General features: G+C 51.0%; 1 protein-coding gene across 3 annotated transcripts in view; it reads left to right on the top strand.

Moving 5' to 3' along the window:
- The first annotated feature begins 16,432 nt into the window (after positions 1-16,432).
- Positions 16,433-19,747, top strand: part of LONRF3 (LON peptidase N-terminal domain and ring finger 3) — a 41,329-nt gene continuing 38,014 nt past the window's right edge. For 2 of the 3 annotated variants that reach the window (XM_047764022.1, XM_047764021.1), the window contains exon 1: positions 16,433-17,408. In XM_047764022.1, coding sequence (XP_047619978.1) covers positions 16,598-17,408 — 811 coding nt within the window. In that variant the 5' untranslated portion in view covers positions 16,433-16,597. The remainder of the gene's footprint in view (positions 17,409-19,747) is intronic. The other variant, XM_047764023.1, reaches the window with a different exon arrangement.

Genomic DNA, 19,747 nt, shown 5'->3' on the forward strand with positions numbered 1-19,747 from the left:
ACAGCAACACCAGATCCTCAATCCACTGAGTGAGGCCAGGGATTGAACCCACATCCTCATGGATACTAGTCACGTTTGTTACTGCTGAGCCATGACAGGAACTCCAGTGTTGTGTCTTATATTTAAGTCTTTAAGTGATTTTGAGTTTATTTTTGTGTATGGTGTGAGTGTGTGTTCTAACTTCATTGATTTACATGCAGCTGTCTGGCTTTCCCAGCACCACTTACTGAAGAGACTGTCTTTTTTCTATTGTATATTTTTACTTCCTTTGTCAAAGATTAATTGACCATAGGTGTCTGGGTTTATTTCTGGGCTTTCTAATCTGTTCCATTGATCCATATGTTGGTTTTTGTGCCAATACCACACTGTTTTGATTACTGTAGCTTTGTAGTATTGTCCAAAGTCTGAGGGGGTTATGCCCCCCCATCCTGAGGGGGTTTTTCCTCATGATTGCTTTGGCAATTCTGGGTCTTATGGTTCCATATAAATTTTAGGATTATTTTTTCTAATTCTGTGAGAAATGTCATGGGTAACTTGATAGGGATTGCATTAATTCTGTAGATTTCTGTGGGTAGTATAGCCATTTTAACAATATTAATTCTTCCAATCCAGAAGCATGGAATATTGTTCCATTTCTTTGAACCAGAAGATGACATGGTCTTGCATGTAGACAATCTCAAGGAATCTGTAAAGAAAACAAAAAGACTATTATAGCTAATTTAAAAGTTCAGCAAGGTTGCAAAATACAGGACCAAAATACAATAATAAATTGTATATCTATACACTTATAATGAACAATCCAAAAAGATTGTGAAAATAATTCCACTTACAGTAGCATCAAAAAGAATAAAATACTGGAGTTCCCTTCGTGGCTCAGTGGTTAATGAACCTGGCTAGTATCCATGAGGATGCAGGTTTAATCCCTGGCCTCGCTCAGAGGGTTAAGGATCCGTTGTTGCCATGAGCTGTGATGTAGGCGAAGACACGGCTCAGATCCCATGTTGCTGTGGCTGTGGTATAGGCCAGCAGCTATAGCTCCGATTCAACCCCTAGCCTGGGAACCTCCATATGCCGCAGGTGAGGCCCTAAAAAGACAAAAGACAAAAAAAAAAAAAGAACGTAATACTTAGGAATAAAGTTAAGAGACGAGTATAAAACTTATACTCTGAAAAATACATGACACTATTGAAAGAAATTAATGATCTAAATAAATAGGAACACATCCCATGCTCAGGAATTGTAAGACTTAATGTTGTTGAGATGGCAGTACTTCCCAAATTGATCTAGGGACTTGATGCAATCCCTATAAGAATTTCAGTTGTCTTCTCTTTAGAAATGGGCAACTAATTGTAAAATTCATATGAAATTGCAAGTGACCCAGAATAACCAAAGCGGTTTTGAAAAAGAACAAAGTAGGAGGATTCACAATTCCCAATTTCAAAATTTACTACAAAGCAATGATAATCAAGGCAGTGTAGTTCTTGCATGAGGATAGATATATAAACCAATAGAGTAAAATTGAGACTCCAGAAATAAATGCATGTGTCTGTGGTTAACTGATTTTTGACAAGAGTGCCAAGGTCATTCAATGGTGAAAGGATAATTTTTTCAAAAATAATTCTGAGACAGCTGGATAGCCATTGGTAAAAGAATAATATTGGATCATTCCCCATACCATATATCAAAAATCAACCTTAGATAGATCAAAAACCGAAATATAAGAGCTAAAACTTTAAAGCTCTTATAAGAAAATGTAGGGATAAATCTTCATGACCTTAAATTTGGTAGCAGATTCTTATTTATTACACCAAAAGGATGACCAACAAAAGAAAAAAAACAGATAAATTAGACCTCATCAAAATGAAAAACTTTTGTGCTTCAAAGAACACGCATGAAAGTGCAAGGCAGTGCACGGAATGGAGAAAATATTTGAAAATCATTAATCTGATAAGGGAATTGTATCCAGACGATATAAAGAATTTATTACAACTCAATAATAAAAACATAAATAAGCTAATTAAAAATGGGCAAAGGAGGAGTTCCCATCGTGGTGCAGGGGTTAACGAATCCGACTAGGAACAGTGAAGACTTGGGTTCGATCCCTGGCCTCGCTCAGTGGGTTAAGGATCCAGCGTTGCCGTGAGCTGTGGTGTAGGCTGGTGGCTATAGCTCCGATTCGACCCCTAGCCTGGGAACCTCCATATGCCTTGGGAGCAGCCCTAGAAAAGACCAAAAGACCAAAAAAAAAAAAAATGGGCAAAGGTTATGAAAAGATATTTCCCCAAAGAAGATACACAAATGACTAATAAGCACATGAAAAGCGGCTTGACATTATCAGGAGAATGCAAACCAAAACCACAATGAACTTCATACCACTTCATACCCACTAGGATAGCTATAATAAAAAGTCAGGTAATAACGAGTATTGGTAAGGATGTGGAGAAATCAGAACTCTTATGCATTGTTGGTGGGCATGTAAAATGCCGCTGTGGAAAACAGTCCGGTAGTTCCTGAGAAGTTTAAACATAGAGCTACCATACAGTCCAACAATTCTCTTCCAACAATTAAAGAATATCTTCCTTCCAAGAGGAGGGAAAATATATGGCCACAGAAAAACTTGTGTAGAGCAGCATTATTCATAATAATCAAAAGGTGAAAACAACTCAAATGTCCATGAACTGATGAGCATATAAATATCATGTGCTCTTTCCATGTAAGGGAATATTATTTGGCCATAAAAGGAGTGAAGTGCTTACTGATACCTGCTCCAACATGGTTGCATCTTAGAAAACATTATACTGAGTCAAAGAAAGCAGTTACAAAGGACCACATATTATATTGTTCCATATATTTGCAACCTTCAAAATAAGGAAATCTATAGGCAGAAAGTACATTAGCAGCTGCTTAGGGCTTGAGGGAATAGGGGATAGAACGCTAAAGGGTGTGAGATTTCGTTCTGAGGTGCTGAAAATATTGGAAGATTGGTGATGGTCTCACGTGTCTGTGACTATACCAAAAGCCATTGAATTGTACACGTGAAATGGATGAACTGTATGGTATGTGAATCATATCGCAGTAAAGCTGTTTTAGAAATAAGCTGGTCATTCATAGGACTCATCTTGTTCGCTTTACATGTCTCTGGGATCACAGTCCCTTTCTGCCTAATATATGGTGTCTTGAAAATTGTTACTTCGTATCGTGGCTTTTTGTGGGGTTGTTTCATGCAGAAGGATACATAGACATCCTATCACTCCATCTTGGCCAGAAGTAGCAATCTCCCTATTTTTTTTTTTTTAATCGGAGAAACTGAGGCCAAAAGCAGCTAACTGGCTTACCTAAGTTCATGCTAGTTAGTGGCAGAGTCAGGGGTCTAACCAGGAATTCCTGACCTCTAATGTGAAGTTGAAACAGGATGGCTTCTTGCCTATCCGGCTTCCGGGGCAACGTGATGGCTGCAGGTTAATTAATTAATCGGTTCAGGACAAAGTGAATGTCTGGGGCTTGAAGATGCCTGAACGTCCAGATCACTTCTCTGCCTTCCCCTCAATCAGCAAGTATGTACTTCACACCTATGAGCATTGCCTTTCAGAGGGGACTTTCCTGGGGACAGAGAAGCAGGTGCTACCATCTCGGCCAACAAAGGCCTCACCATCTCTTTGGGAGAAAAGGCTGCACATGTTTCTATGACTCAAGCATGTTTACCTGTAATACAATGAGTGACTCACCCAACTGCGCAGCCAAGAGAGGCAGGTGGGGTCATAGCGTTCAGGCTTTTCTCAGGAAAGGCTTCTGAGAGGAGAGAGAACTTGAGCTTCAAAAGATGCCAGCATTCCCTGAGGACATTGGCTCCACAGGGGCATGTTAAAGTGCACACAAGGCCTCCAGGTCCTTGGCTTTAAGAAAAGCCCGGGGTGGGAAAGGAAGGGCATGTTGTCCTGGCCAGAGGGCAGACCTCGGGGATTTGAAATCAAATGTTCCCAGGCAGGCAGAGATTTTTTGTATATATAGGAAAAGTGGCTTCTTGGGTCATTAAAAGCTGGGTTGTCCACTCGAAGTTCGAGAACACATATTCCAGACTCCAGCTATTCAATCATTCACTCACATGGACTGAGCACCTTCTATAGACTGGGAGTTGTGCTAAGGGCTGGGGATTTGCAGGTCCTAAGATTCGTGGCTTACCCTCCTTCATGGTCTAGAGAGGAAGATGTCTGGATTTCAGATTTCCTCAGGGAGAGGTGCTCTCTTTCCCTACCCCGCTCCCAGTCAGTCAACAGAAGTGGCCACGTCCTTGCCCTGTGCAGACCCATCATCGGGGTCAGGGTGGGACGGGGCAAGGACCCAAGGCCACAGCAGCCGGAAGAGGTTTCTACTTCCTGTCGGACGTGGCCGGGCACACTCCCTGAAGACCAGTCCGGAGCTCTCCTTGACAGCCAGGCCCCAAACTCACCACCTCCAGGAAGCCTTCTGTTCTGGGTCTGTTCCCTCTCAGCCCCTTCACAGGCTCTCCTGGTTGTGCTGAGATGTGTGGACACAGGTTGGCTGCTCTCAAAAAGCACAGGCAGGAGTTCCCATTGTGGCACAGTGGAAATGAATCTGCCTAGCATCCATGAGGATGCAGCTTCGATCCCTGGCCTTTCTCAGTGGGTCGGGGATCTGGTGTTGCCATGAGCTGTGGTGTAGGTCACAGATGAGGCGCAGACCTGGTATTGCTGTGGCTGTGGTGTAGCCAGCAGCTGTAGCTCCAAGTCGACCCCTAGCCTGGGAACCTCCATAGGCTGCAAGGGTAGCCCTAAAATGCCCAAACAAACAAACAAACAAACAAACACAGGCGCTCTCGGGGGACGGTCCAGACCTTCTTCAAGTTCCTGATGCTCACGGTGCCTTTGCACAGGTAGGTGTTTGTTGACTGAATCACGGAGGCTGTGGACTCACTCTCACCGCCAGTGGTGCTTCTCCTCTAGCTGCCCAGAGCCTGCCTGTGTGCAGAGGGCCTTCCCATCCTCTTCCTGCCCGTCTCCAAGGCCTCTGCAGGGCCTCCTGGGAGGCTTCTGCTCCTGGGACCGGGAGTGGCGCTCATGCTGCTGCCATCTGGCGGGGGCAATGAGGGACTGTGCCCCCGGCGAGGCCTCGCCTTGCCACACACACGCAGGGAGAGACGTGTCCTGTCACTGGCCTCCTGGTCCACCGCATCACAGCCAGACTGAGCTGTGGATGCTCACCAGAGAGAAGCACCACCCCGGGGTGCCATCTCCCTGGAGGAGCCCAAAGCCCTGGGGTGAAGGGCACAGGGCCCTCAGGCCTGGCACCTCCTGCTGTTCCGGAAGCCACGGGAGGGGTAGGGGACCGACAGGCATGCCCCCCATTTGAGGGACTCGGCCTTGCCTCTACGTCCCAGGGGGGTCACTGCACAAGCCTGTGACCTGGAGCCCCGCCCCTGGGAGTGGGCTGGAGGGTCAGGGCTCCCTCCTTCCTGTTGAGCAGGAGCCGAAGCCCTGCTGGGCCCTGGTCCTGGCCGAGTTGGCACCACCAGTGGCCCCTTCTCACTCTCAGGCTCGCCCAGCTTGTGGGGTGTAAAGCATGAATGATAGTGGTATCCCACCCTCCCGGGGCAGGGCCCGCCCCTCACAGACACTGCTTCTTCATTGCCGTCTCCTCCAGGCCACAGGGTAGGCTTAGTGGGTGGTGAGGTTTTCCCATAAACTGTCATTCACCTTCTTCATTCATTTTTCCTCTTCCTGATGGTTTTAGAATGCAGACAATTACACTCCCTGCCCCACCAAACAAAAAACAAACAAACAAAATTCTCAGCAGCACAAGTGTCTGAGAGAAAACCAAACATCCCCATGCATTCTGGTTGGCCATTTAAGCCTGATAACACTGTGCTCAGCAACTGCAGAGCAGAGACACACTGCCCGTGAGCCAACAGTTAAGTTTCAAGGAAAATCCCTAATATTGATGAGAGTCTCATGGGGTCAAAAAACCAGTTTACCCCACAGATTCAGGAGCAGGTAGCCTTTCACAGTTGGGAGATGTACTTATTTTAAGCGGCGCTGAAGTTATTGAATCTGGGTGACTATGCATTTGTTTGCTCCCTTCGCCTGTGTTCTCAGAGAGGAGTTTGCAGAGAGAAAGTGACTCATGCTATCCCACAGCTCATTAGTGGTCAGGCCTCGGACCTCACCTCGGACCTCACTCTTTCAGACCCCCGGACTCTTCATTTGAGCCTCCCTGGAATCGAAGGGTTTGCTTGCTGGCTGCTGTTTAAAATGCTCCGTAGAGTGGAAGTAGAATGTCTTGAAGCTCAAGGGTGCAAAGCCTTGGGACACTGACCAGCAATGAAGAACTCCAAGTGTCCCTGAAATGACTCCCTGCTGCGGAGCGGTCAGTGGGGAAGCAAGACGCGAGTTCCTAAAAGAGGATTTACACACAAAGATCCAGGAACTCGGCAGACAGCAGTTCTGGGGAAGAGTGAACAGGAGAGGTCAGGGCTTAAAAGACAGAATCCTGATCCGATTCTTTCCAGCTCTGGGACCTTGCACACATCATTTAACCTTCCCCAGCCTCTGTTGCTCAGCTCAAATGAAGGAATGATGCTAATACTTGAGTTAGCCCCAGACAGTGAACCAAGGTCACCCAACCAGTCCCCATATCTGCTGCGTTTTATCCTAAATGTCTCTCTCTCTTTCTTTCTTTCTTTCTTTTTTTTTTTTGTCTTTTTAGGCCCGCGCCCTCAGCATATGGAGGTTCCCAGGCGAGGGGTCCAATCGGAGCTATAGCCGCCGGCCTACACCACAGTCCACAGCAATGCAGGATCCAAGCTGCGTCTGCGACCAACACCACAGCTCAGGGCAACACTGAATCCTTAACCCACTGAGCGAGGCCAGGGATCCAACCCACAACCTCGTAGTTCCTAGTCGGATTCGTTAACCTCTGAGCCACAACAGGAACTCCCTAAATGTCTCTTGAACTCTCCACTTCTCTCTGTCCTCACTGTTCCTTCTTTAGTTCATCTTTCCACCTGATCTGCCCCAGGCTGCATCCTTTTCATTCCACTCTACACATCGCAGCCTAAGAGATCTTTCTGAAAGGCAAAGCCAGTTACATCACGAATCTGCTTAAAACCCTCCAAGAGCTTCTTATTACTCTCAGGATAAGATCCAAAGCCCTGGCCCTGGTCTACAAGGGCCTTTATGGCCTGGCACCTGCCTGCCTTTCCAGGCTTATCTCACACTGCCCCTCTCTCTTAAGATCCAGGCTCCAGCCATATAAAACCCATAGCTGTTCCGCAGTGAGCCCTCTCTTACCTCTAGACTTTGTGGTAGCTTTTTACTCTAGCTAGAACTCTCAGCCCCCTCCAGCACCCCCGGTCTTCCCCCTGAGTCTGTAATCCTGCAGAATCCAGTGTCCATGCCATCCATCTGGGAAGTCCTCCCCGAGTCTGACCTGATCCTCCCCTGTGCGCCCCCAGCACTTCATGCTTCTGTCTTCCTAGCGCTTGTCACTCTGTCTTGCAATAGCCCTTTGCCTTGCTGGTTTCTCCCACTCAGTTCTGCAGGACTGTGTCTTACTCATCGTTATGTTTCCAGTGGAGCCCGTTGAATGAATGATGCACTTTTTTTTTTTTAATTTTTTTGTCTTTTGTCTTTGTTGTTGTTGTTGTTGTTGTTGCTATTGGGCCGCTCCCGCTGCATATGGAGGTTCCCAGGCTAGGGGTTGAATCGGAGCTGCAGCCACCGGTCTACGCCAGAGCCACAGCAACGCGGGATCCGAGCCGCGTCTGCAACCTACACCACAGCTCATGGCAATGCCAGATCCTTAACCCACTGAGCGAGGCCAGGGATCACACCTGCGTCCTCATGGATACCAGTCGGGTTTGTTAACCACTGCGCCACGATGGGAACTCCTGTTGTATTTGTTAGATTTCACATATAAGTGGTCATCATACAGTACTTGTCTTTCTCTGTCTGACTTATTTCACTGAGCATAATGGCCTCCATGTCCATCCATGTTGTTGCAAATGTCAATTTTTCATCCAGCTACAGACAATCTGATTTTAAAACGGGCAAAAGACTTAATAGCTATTTCTCCAAAGAAGATATATAAATGGTCAATATCACTGATCACTAGGTGATTAATCATTAGTGGCCAAATCACTAATCACTAGGCAAAGGCACATCTAACTCACAATGGTGTGCCACCTCACACTCATTAGGATGGCTATTATAAAAAGAAAACAACAGTGGGATGGAAATCCTGTGAAATCAGATTGTTATGATCATTATACAACTACAGATGTGATAAATTCATTTGAGTAATAAAAAAATGAAAAAAATTTTTTAAAAAAGAAAACAACAGAAAATAACAAGCAATGGCAAGGATATGGAGCAATGGGAATCTATGCATTGCTTGTAGGAATATAAAATGGTGCAGCCACTGTGGAAAACAGTATAGAGTTTCCTCAAAAAAAAAATAAATAAATAAAAATAGGGCGTTCCTGTTGTAGCTCAGTGGAAATGAACCTGACTAGTATCCATGACCATGCAGGTTCCATCCCTGGCCTCGCTCAGTGGGTTAAGGATCCAGCGTTGCTGTGAGCTGTGGTGGAGGTCGCAGATGCGGCTCGGATCCCGCGTTGCTGTGGCTGTGGTGTAGGCCGGCAGCTGCAGCTCCAAATCAAGCCCTCGCCTGGGAACCTCCATATGCCACCAGTGTGGCCCCAAAAAGACAAAAAAAAAATTAAATGTAGAATTACCATATATCCAGCAATTCCACTTCTGAGTATACATCCAAAAGAAGTAGAGCAGGGTCTAGAAGAGCTATGTGTATACTCATGTTCATAGCAGTTTTATTGACAATAGCCAAAACCCGGGAGCAATCCACATGTTCATTAATGGATGAATGGATAAGCAAAATGGATGTACGTACATACAACAGAATATTATTCGACCTATCAAAGGAGGAAAATTCTGACACGTGCTACAACATGAATGAACACTGAGGTCATTATACTAAGTGAAATAAGCCAGTCCCAAAAGGACACATACCATATGATTCCACTTATTTGAGATACCGAGAGTTGTCAAGTTCCCAGCGACAAAAAGCAGAGTGGTGTTGCCAGGGTTGGAGGCAGTGGGGAATGGCGAGCTGCTGTTTAATGGGTACAGAGTTTCGCTTTTGCAAGAAGAAAAATATTCTGGAGATGGATGGTGGTAATGGTTGCATAATGATGTGATTGTGCTTAATACTGAAGTGCACACCTAAAAATAGCTAAAGTGGTAAATGCTATGTTTTGTATATTTTGCCACAATTTATTAAAAAAAAAAAAAAAAAGGCTCCAAGCCTTGATTTTCACCATTTCCCTGTCCTGCCAAATTCTTTAGCTCCTTTCTTCCTGATGAATGTTTGCTGCTTTCCCTCAGGATAACCTGCCTTTTCTTTCTTTTTCCTCCTAAGCCCAGACTGCTCTGTGCCAGGATTTCTGGCGCCTCCATGCTGTTCAGTGAGCCTGAAGAGGGCAGGGTCCAGCCTCAGGCCTCCAGCTCACTCTCCTCCTGGGAAGAAGACGCCTCTACTCCGAAGGCAGCCAGCACATATCTCACTCACAACAGTCGGCAGATGGCCTCGGATCCCTTCTGTTCTCAGGAATCACATTGGGACTAACCGCGCTGTGCATTTTCCATCGCTGGCAGCCATCTCAACAGTGACGTCGGGCCTCGTTATTAATAGGGGAGGGACAGACCCAGAGAGAGGGGAAGTGGCTTGGGCTGAGTCACACAGCAAAGTTAGAACTGCCAGCTCCCAGCGACTAACCTCGCCCTGGGCTCTAGCCCACACACCTGGCGGCTCCGGAGACTTGCTCCTTTTTGGACTCTGGGCAACAAACTCCCTGGCTAACCAAGCGGGTCTGACTTGTCCTACAGAGCCAATGAGGCAAAAGCTCCTGAGAATGTTATATTGTGATCTTGCTGTTTCTACTGGTTGGCAAGAAACCGACTCCCCATTCCTTTTCGAATGACCTTAGACACATCATGGAAAGTCTCTGAACCCTCAGTTTTCCCTTCAGGAAAATGCAGACAAGAATTCTGGGTGCCTACCCCGCCCCCGCCCCGACAGACTGTGGACGAGCTATAGGGCGAAGATCGGGGTGCCCTTCTCCGATCGGGTCTGCATTTACATGGGTGAACTTCAAACCTGGCTGAGCATGGTAATCACGTGAGTGGCCTTTAAAAATACAAATTCCTTAGCACTGAGAACCACATCTAGTCGCTTATGATGGAGAATAATGGATGATAAGGTGAGAAAAAGAATGTACATATGTATGTGTGACTGGGTCACCTTGCTGTGCAGGAGAAGATTGACAGAACACTGTAAACCAGCTATAACGGAAAAAAATCATTAAAAAAAAAAACACTGACTTAAGAAGATGTAGATAATGTGAATTTTTATCAAATAAAGAAATGGTATGAAAATTTTTTTCAAACAAACAAACAAAAAAATATATGTATATATACACAAGTTCCTTGGCCTTGACCAGCCTGGCTCACTTGGATTTCTCCTCCTTTCTCCTGGCCACGTGGCCTCCAGCATGAAGGGAACCCCCTTGGGGTGGTCTTTAACTTTTCCATTTAAATCCCCACCGACTCAGCTTAAAGAAACCTTCGCTAGGAGATGGTGAGCGTGACACTCTCTGTCTCTCTCTCTTGGACTCACTGTTCCCCCAATGTTGGCACTTCTCACATGCTGCTTGTTATTTTTACTTCACTGTTTCAAATCTTTGCCTCTTGTTTCCCCCAATGAGCTCCTGGAGGGTAAAAAACTGTGCCATACCCTTCTCTTGCCACACAAGCGCTGGCACTATCAGGACCTAGTATCTGTTCAATAAATAGTTATTGAATGGCAAATCTGAAATAATTTCTTCTTTATTTGGGAGATATCCTGTGTCCTTTGGAAGCTTTCTGGTCACATGGAAAGAACTTTAAACAAAGAGGCAAGAGCCCTAGCTTCCAATCTTGGCTCTGTCACAAACTCCCATTGTGACCTGCAGCAAGTCGCTTGCCTTCTCGAGCCCTCAATTCCCTCATTTGTGAAACCGGGGCTGATCCGCAAAGTTCCTTTTAGTTCTGATTTTTGCTACTGTAAGGCTGCAAGGGGCAGCCTTTTTTCATCGCAATGTCTTTAATGCCCACGGTGCCCTTTTTTTTTTTTTTTTCCTGTAAGGACTACATAATTGATGGGTCACCCCCAGGTTATAAACCGAGAAACCCAAGTAAAGAACAAGTAAATGCTTTGGTCAAGCTTCCATGCGTAGTGTGAGTGTGAGTATGTGTGTGTGTGTGTGTGTGAGAGAGAGAGAGAGAGGGAGAGGGGTGTGTGTGGGGGGGGGAGGGGTCCTCACTTCAGCTCCCAGGCTTTGAGTGGATTCTTCCATCCCAGAGCTGTTACCAGCCTTGCCCAACTGTAGAGCTGTCAACCGTTAACTATCTGCGTGCCAACCCCGTCTGTGAACAACCCAGGGCAAAGGTATGCCATGTTCCAGCTGGGTTTCCTCTTGTCCCTCTCTCTGCACACTCCCTTCTCGAGCCAGAATGTCCACTGCAATGTTCAGTATGATTGTTCAAATGCTGCCCCCTGAAGAGGACATGAAAGCAGAAGGCACTGCTCCTTGCCCGCTAGTCGGCGTGGGAGACCCGGACAGGGAGGGGTGGGGAAAGCTGTGCTGCCACATGGAAGCGAGGACCTGGGAACCACGTGCTGCTTTGCTATATCGCCAGGACCTAGAACAGTGCCTGGTACATAGACGATGCTCAACAAAAAGGTTAAAAGAGGTGAACCTGGAGTTCCCGTCGTGGCGCAGTGGTTAACGAATCCGACTAGGAACCATGGAGGTTGCGGGTTCGGTCCCTGCCCTTGCTCAGTGGGTTAATGATCCAGCGTTGCCGTGAGCTGTGGTGTAGGTTGCAGACGCGGCTCGGATCCCGCGTTGCTGTGGCTCTGGTGTAGGCCGGTGGCTACAGCTCCGATTCAACCCCTAGCCTGGGAACCTCCATATGCCTCGGGAGCGGCCCAAGAAATAGCAACAACAACAACAACAACAATAACAACAACAAAAAAGACAAAAGAAAAAAGAAAAAAAAGAGGTGAACCTTGCCACGGTTTTCAAACTTTTTATTTTAAGGAAGGGAAAAAACCTTTCTTCAATGAAATCATACCCCCAAAGCTCGCAACGTGAAACTGGTGGATGCAAGGTTCCTGGTTGAGAGGAGCTAGGGTCGAACCCCAGAGAGGTTCCTCAGAGCCCAGGTGGAAAACTTGCTGTAGACATTTGGAAAGGAGGAGCAGATCAAATCTTGCTCTTTTTCTTGGTTAACCTTAGCTACGAGGGGATCTCAGCAAGATAAACGGAGGTTTGAAGAACCTGGTCCTCTAAAGGGAATGTTGGCATCTGAAAAAGTGTCGTCAATTTCTCCCTTCGATTATTTATTTTATTTATTTATTTATTTGTCTTTTTAGGGTCGCACTTGTGGCACATGGAAGTTCCCTGGCTAGGGGTCGAGTCAGAGCTGCAGCTGCTGGCCTATACCACAGCCACAGCCACACCGGATCCGAGCCGCATCTGTGACCCACATCACAGCTCATGGCAATGCCGGGTCCTTAACCCACGGAGCGAGCTCAGGGATTGAACCCATGTCCTCATGGATACTAGTCAGGTTCATTACTGCTGAGCCATGATGGGAACTTGAGGAGCTTCAATTATGAAGGGCAGAAGAGAAGAACTTTTGAGTAGGAGGTTTATAAGTTGGTCCACAAAGGCATATCAATGTAATGCTTGTTTAAATAAAGAAGGAAAGAAAAGCACAGTGTTTAAGTTTTCCAGTATTCGGTAGAAACCCATCTGGTGTTACGCCGCAGGCAGCACTGATGTGAAAGTGCAATGTAAAAGTCGCGTGGAGTCTGCTGCTGCCTTTTGCACCACTGCACCCTGCATCACCCTGGCAGGTTTTAGCATTCCCAAGTTCATGGTGAGCCTTGGGCACACACAACTGCCCAGAGGGACTACCTGATGAGAGCATCTCTACTCCATGTCTGCAGGACAGAAACCTGCAGCCTGACTTGGCTTTCTCCTTGCCTCTCCACCCACGACAGGCAAGTGAGGGCAACCAACCCAGGGGATGCTTACCTGTCAAGGTGGTCCAGGGAGCAAGGCACATACCCAATCTGCATCTGGAAGACAATTTGGGGTAACGAATATCTATTTTTAAAACTTATCAAAGGGAGTTCCCGTTGTGGCTCAGAAGCTTAAGAACCTGACATGGTGTCCATGAGGATGTGGGTTCAATCCCTGGCCTTGATCACTGGGTTAAGGATCTGGCATTGCTGTGAGCTATGGTGTAGGTCGAAGATGCGGCTTGGATCTGGCGTTGCTGTGGCTGTGGCGTAGGCTGGCAGCTGTAGCTCTGATTCCATCCCTAGCCCGGGAACTTCCATGTGTTGCAGGTATAGCCATTTAAAAAAGAAAGAAAAATAAATGAATAAAACTTATTGGAGTTCCCGTCGTGCCTCAGTGGAAACGAATCTGACTAGCAACCATGAGGTCTTGCTCAGTGGGTTAAGGATCTGGCATTGCCGTGAGCTGTGGTATAGGTTGCAGATGCGGCTTGGATCTGGTGTTGCTCTGGTGGCGTAGGGCAGCAGCTAAAGCTACAGCTTCTATTAGATCCTGAGCCTGGGAACCTCCGTATGCCATGGGTGCACACCCCCCAAAAAAAAGACACAAAAAAACTTACATATCAAATTCTTAAATTAAGAGGTTTTTAGCATTATCGACCTCATGGCTCTTTCACAGAAATCTCTTTACCTGCCCCACAGACTATCTCTCTTCACAGATGCCAGAAGGGGCAGACAGGTAATGCTGGGGACCCTGCTATAGACTGAGCATGTCCCCCACTCCCACCAAAATTCATACGTTGAAACCTGATCCACGATGTGATGGTATTTGGAGCTTGGGGCTTTGGGGAGGTGATTAGGTTATGAAGGAGGAGTTTTCATGAATGGGATTCATGCCCTTACAGAAGACCCAGAGAGAATCCTCGCCCCTTTCCACCATGTGAGCTTACAGCCAAAAGACAGCTGTCTATAAGCCAGGAAGAAGAGGGTTCTCACCAGACACGGGATCTGTCAGCACTTTGATCTTGAACTTCCCAGCCTCCAGAAATACATTTCTCTGTACGAAATAAATTTTTGTTGTTTACAAGCCACCCAGTCTGTGGTATTTTGTCATAGCAGTCTAAATGGACTAAGCTAGACCCCATTCAAGTACAGGAAACTGAAGGGTGAGAGGAGCTCCCCTTAGTCAGATGGCAAGTCAGCAGGAGCCCCAGCTTCTCCCCAGCTGCCTGGCAGAGCCCTCTCGTCCACCTCTTAGCCAGTCTCCTGACTTCCCTATCTTCAAAATCTACCTCAGGCCCCACCCTCCCCAAGAGGACAGCCATCTGGCCACCCCTGGCCATTGCTACCATTGCTGACTTCACTCCCTTGTCCAGGCCACCACCGCCCACAGCATCTGGGCTAGTCTTTTGTACTCAAGTAGTTGAGCTGGGTATCATGACATCTAGTCTTAGAAGAGAAGCCACTCAGGGTTAGAACTGGAGGGACACTTGGACATCAGGACCAAGACTTTGTCAAACTAAGACCTTGCGGGATGACCTGCCCGAAGTCCCACAGCAAGTTTTGCAGTCTCACAGGCTGCGCACCAAGTTTTCCTATGTGTGCCTTCCTGGCTGCATCCTGAGTTCCTCTGTTTCTTCTCTTGATCCTTTCTCTGACCCTCTCCCCTTGGTCCTGTCTCAGACTGATGCTCTGGGGATGGCTGCACAGTACCTGTTCTCTGGGACCTTGGTGTTGACTCAAGGAGGATTAATGACCTAAAGAGACAGAGCCCGGATGGAGCCTGTAGTCAGCTCTGATACATAACTTGTCATCCGTGACACTGATTCAGAAGCCAAAAAACGATGGCTCCCAGAGTTTAGATCATTTGTCCAATGTCACTCAGCTAAGAAATGGCCACAACAGGAGCCCATTGTAGGTCCTCAGGCCTCTGGAGCAGCCCCAGGCACACCTCCAAGCAATACCCAGAGCCCGCTGCGACCGAAAGCCCAAAGAGTCGGGGCAAGCCTAGACCCCGCCTTCCGGCCCTGAGCGGTGTGACCCTGGGAGAAGTACATTCTTCCTTTAGTTCTCTGAGCTTGTCAGCTTATTTGTGCGTGTGGCTCCTGTCAGATGTGGGGGGTGAGCAGAGAGACAGAGCGTGGGCGGTTCACATTGGCTTTCTGGAAGTAAGCGGGGCACCCTCGCGGCCCCTAGCCATTATGAGCCAAGCACTGCGGCTTGGCTGGTGCGCAGCCCCCCGCTATGAAGCGCCTGTGTCAGAGCTCTGCGCTCTGGAGCGGCGAACCTGGAGGCGGCTGCGCCGGCCGCTGGAGTGCGCCGGGGACTCACGGACTTTCTCCCGAGCAGTGCTCCGGGTTGCGGTCTTCCGCCCGCTGTTCTCCAGTGGCCCCGGAGTACCCACTGACCCCAGCAGGCCTTGCTATCGAGGCCGCGCCCGTCCTGCCTGTGGTCCCCGGGGCCCGGCGCGTCTTCAGCGGGGGCGCGGGCCGCCCGCCCTAGCGCAGGTTCCAGCGTTGGAGGACGGAGAGGTGAGAAAGCAGGGCGTGCGGGCCGCCTCCTCCCGGCCGGAGCTGGCGAGCGCATCTTCTCCGCGCGTCCCTCTCCTCTCGGCGAGCGCCGCCCAACTGCTGAGCCCGCTTGGCCCCCTGGTCCGAGTCGCTCCCTGTACAGGAGACCCAGCGCCCTCGGATAACCGCATTCACTACCTTTGGGGGACTCCCTGGGGAAAGTGGCCAGGGTCCCCGGGTGTGAGGAGCCGGGGCCGGGACCGGGACCCGGGTGGGGGGCTTCCCGGGGACCTTCTCAACCCGCTTCCCTTCGCAGACAGCCGCCGTCGCCCCTGGGAAGGCGGGCCTCCGGCGTCTCCAAAGAGTTGGTGGACTGCGCGCCTCGAGGTACCGGCCTCTAGAGGCGGGGAGGGGGCCGTTAGCGAGCGACTGGCAGAGGGGACCTGTTTGCTGGCGGGTTTGGAGGTGGGATGGGGTAGGGTTTTGGAGTCGGAGAAGCGCAAGAGAAGACGCTGTTTTAATTTTTTTTCCCCTCCTCCTCTTCCGAAAAGGAACCACATTGCAAGGGGGAAATAAGACGGAGTGTAAACACAAACAACCTCAAAAAGAAGCCAAGAAAAACGAAGCCGAAAGAAGCAAGCGCAACACTGTTACAAAACTGTCTGGTTTTGTAACAATCGCCCTGCTGCCGGCCAATGAGCAGCGTGGCGGCGCATCACGTGGTGCCGTTTTATATAACACTTTGCTGAGACAAGACAGTTATTAGGCGGCGCGGGGCAGCAGGCATGGAGCTCGCAGAGGCGCGGCAGGGAGCGGCGCGCGGCAGAGCGGCGGCCGTGGCAGCCCCGATTCCCTCCAGCCGCCGCTCCCTGCTCCGCGTCCCCGGCCCCTAGACGCCTCTTTCCGCGCGTGACCCTCTCCCTATGGATTCATTTCAGACTGGGCAGATGCTGAGCTTGCCCGCCGAGCTCTGCAGCAACAACTTGGAGCTGGCTGAGCCGGCGGCATCAGCGGCCCGCGGAGACACGGGCCCCCACCCGGAGGCGGCTAGAGAAGGCCCCGCACCTCTACCGACGCGGCCGCCAGGGCAGGAGCAGCCTCCGAGGGCCTCGACGCCCGAGTGTAAAGTCCTGCTCAAGCAGGCCGATGCCCTGGCGTCTGGGGGGCGCCTCCGGGAAGCCCTCGAGGTGTACCGACAGCTCTCGGAGCGGCAGCAGCTGGTGGCTGAGCAGCTGGAGCAGCTGGTGCGCTGCCTGGCCGAGAACGTCCCGCGAGGCGAGGCTCCGGAGCCCCCGGACGGGAGCCTCGCGGTGAGCTGCGCGGTGGCGGCGGAAGACGCGGGGGTGGCGACGGCTGCCGAGGCCACCGAGGTGTGGGACGGCTTCAAGTGCCGGAAGTGCCATGGATTTCTCTCAGACCCCGTGTCCTTGTCCTGCGGCCACACCTTTTGTAAACTGTGCCTGGAACGCGGGCGGGCAGCCGACCGGCGCTGTGCGCTGTGCGGCGTCAAGCTCTCCGCGTTGATGGTGGCCACCGGGCGGGCGCGCGGGGCCCGGCGGGCTGGGCAGCAGGCGCCGCCGCCGCTGCGGGTCAACGTGGTGCTGAGCGGCCTCCTCGGCAAGTTGTTCCCAGGCCCGGCACGGGCGTCGCAACTCCGGCACGAGGGCAACCGGCTGTACCGCGAGCGCCAGGTGGAGGCGGCGCTGCTCAAGTACAACGAGGCAGTTAGGCTGGGTGAGCCCACTGTGCCGCCGGGACCCGCGAACTGGGAGGCGGGCCGGGCGGAGGAAGGCGCGCGGACCGGGGGATGGACCGAGCCCGGAGTGGGGGAGGGGGTTTCTGGAGTTCAGTCCCCTACTTTTTCTCCGTCGCTGCCGATTCATCGCCCTTTCTCTGGGTCTCTGTCTGTCTCCCTGCTCTTTGTCTTTTCCTGTGTCTCCTGTTAGCTTTTGTGTTTCTGCGTCGCTCAGTCCCTGCTTCTGTTTGTGTGTCACTCTGTTTCCGTGGCTTTTTCCCTCTCCGCATCTTTGTCACTCTGTCTCTTGCTCCGTGTCACCACCTCTGTTTCTCGGGCTCGCCTTCTCCTTCTGCCTCTGCACTCCTGGGCCCCTCGGACACCTGCCCGCACCTTGCGGTCCGGGAAGGGAACTTCGCACCCTTGCCAGTGCGCCGGGGCTTCTGGGCTCCCGCCAGCCCGAGATGTTCGGTCGGCGCCTGCGTCTGCCTCTCCCGCTCGGCCCGGAGCCGCCGTGACGGCCGGGAGTTGTCCCTTCCGGGGCCGCGGCTCCTGGTGGGGTGGGTCCGGCGTGGAATTAGGTCAGGAGAGCACTGGTTGCATAAGGGCCGCGAGCGGCCCGGGCCGGGCGGCCCCTCCTCCGCGCGGGCGGGTGGGATTGTGTAACGGCTGAGGTAACCGAAGTGGGCCACGCTCGCCTCGGAAACCATCCCGCGAGCGTGTGCGGGGGGGGGGGGGGGGGGGGGAGGAGAGCTCGCGCCCCGCTGCCCTGTGACTCATTGTCACCGCTTCCTATCACACGATCCTCGGCTGAAATAGATGTTCCCCCCCCCCCGCCCGCCCGCCCGCAGCCTGCGCCTTCGCCTGGAACCCCAGCCCGCCAGCCCAGAGGGCGACTGGCCGGGCGACAGCTCAGGGATCCCCGGGGGACCGTGGGCTGGCTGCCAAGGGGCCCCACCTCTGCCCCACTTTCCCGTGCCGCTTGAGGGATGGGTGGGCTTTGTGGCCTTAAGGGCGACGCGGGCAGCTCCGCGCCTCTGGCCGCACCCCCTCGACACCCGCCCCCCACCCCCCACGTCTGGACCCAGGAAGTGGCAGCCTAGCCGCCAGTATTGCCCAGCTCGGGCGGGCTGCCAGTAGCTTGGCGGCGGCGGGGCGCGGTGTCTGGCGAAGCGTGCTGGGGAGGAGGCAACAGGGCTGGGCAGACAGGGCTCTGGGATCCGAGGGTGCCCGGAGCCCGACTCTGGTGGGTGGAGGAGGGAGTGGGCTCCACGTGTTGAATCAACACAAGAGCTGGCAACAGGTAATGGGGGAGGGGGAAGGACGGGGTAGACGGGGGAAGACTGGTACCCTAGGGAGAGGGGGGGCTCTCCCCCACCCCACCCCCGCCCTCATCCCGTGTGCCCCAGCAGAGCATCCTGTGTGCTGCAGGAAAGAGCTGACGGAGGAGACTTGTCAACTCTTGACTGACATCTTAAGAGCAAGTAATAAGGCACCCAAGCGAACCCTCTGCAGACCCCGTGGGGGAAACAACAAGGAGGCCTCCTCTCACAGCAGAAGGGAGTGCCCAGGCCCTGGGGAAGAACAGGGCACTATGAAGGAGACAAGCCGAGGCCACTTAAGCCCAGGTCTCCAAGGGAGACCTTTCAGCTATCCCCCAAGGGCTAGGGAAGCCCCTTCCTGTCTTCCTCCTCTTCATGGGTCTTTGCTGCTGCCACCACTTTTCCCTGGGGAGTCTTCCTTGCACCTCCAGAGGAGTCCGGGTGAAAATGTCAAGACCACTTTACCTTTCTACCAGGAAAGGGGCCTTCCCAACAAAGAGTTATCTTTGTGCTGAAAGATGGCCAGTCTCTCTTATTATTCTAAGTACTATACTCCCCTTCAGAAAAAAAAGGAACCCGTCTCCCACCCCAGATTTAAAGTCTGGTCTGTGAGTGATGACTCTGACCAGCTAGCTAGGCTTTGAGCAGATGCCTTTCCCTGTCTAGGCTTGATTTTCCTCAGCTGAAGAATGGGTTGATTGAGCCAGATGGTCTCTAAAGGCCCGCCCAGCCCCTGGCATCTAGTGATTGAGTGTCGGGGAGAGCCAGCCTCATTTTATTCCTGGAAGCCTTGTCCCTGTAGGTTCACATTTGGCCATTTGTAATGAGAGGATGGAGGCTTGTAAATGCATTTCTGTTTTTTGTTTTTTTGTTGTTTTGTTTTTTTCCAGAGAAACTTCTTAGGAGCTGGGGTTTGTAGGCAGCGATGTTGCTAATGTCATCAGGGGACTGATTTGGACTTGTCTTCGTGGCCAGGATGAGGGTCACATCTGGCCAACCCCTTCTCCCTCCTCCCT

This window comes from Phacochoerus africanus, chromosome X, assembly GCF_016906955.1.
Source record: "Phacochoerus africanus isolate WHEZ1 chromosome X, ROS_Pafr_v1, whole genome shotgun sequence".
In the NCBI taxonomy this organism is placed as follows: Eukaryota; Metazoa; Chordata; class Mammalia; order Artiodactyla; family Suidae; genus Phacochoerus; species Phacochoerus africanus.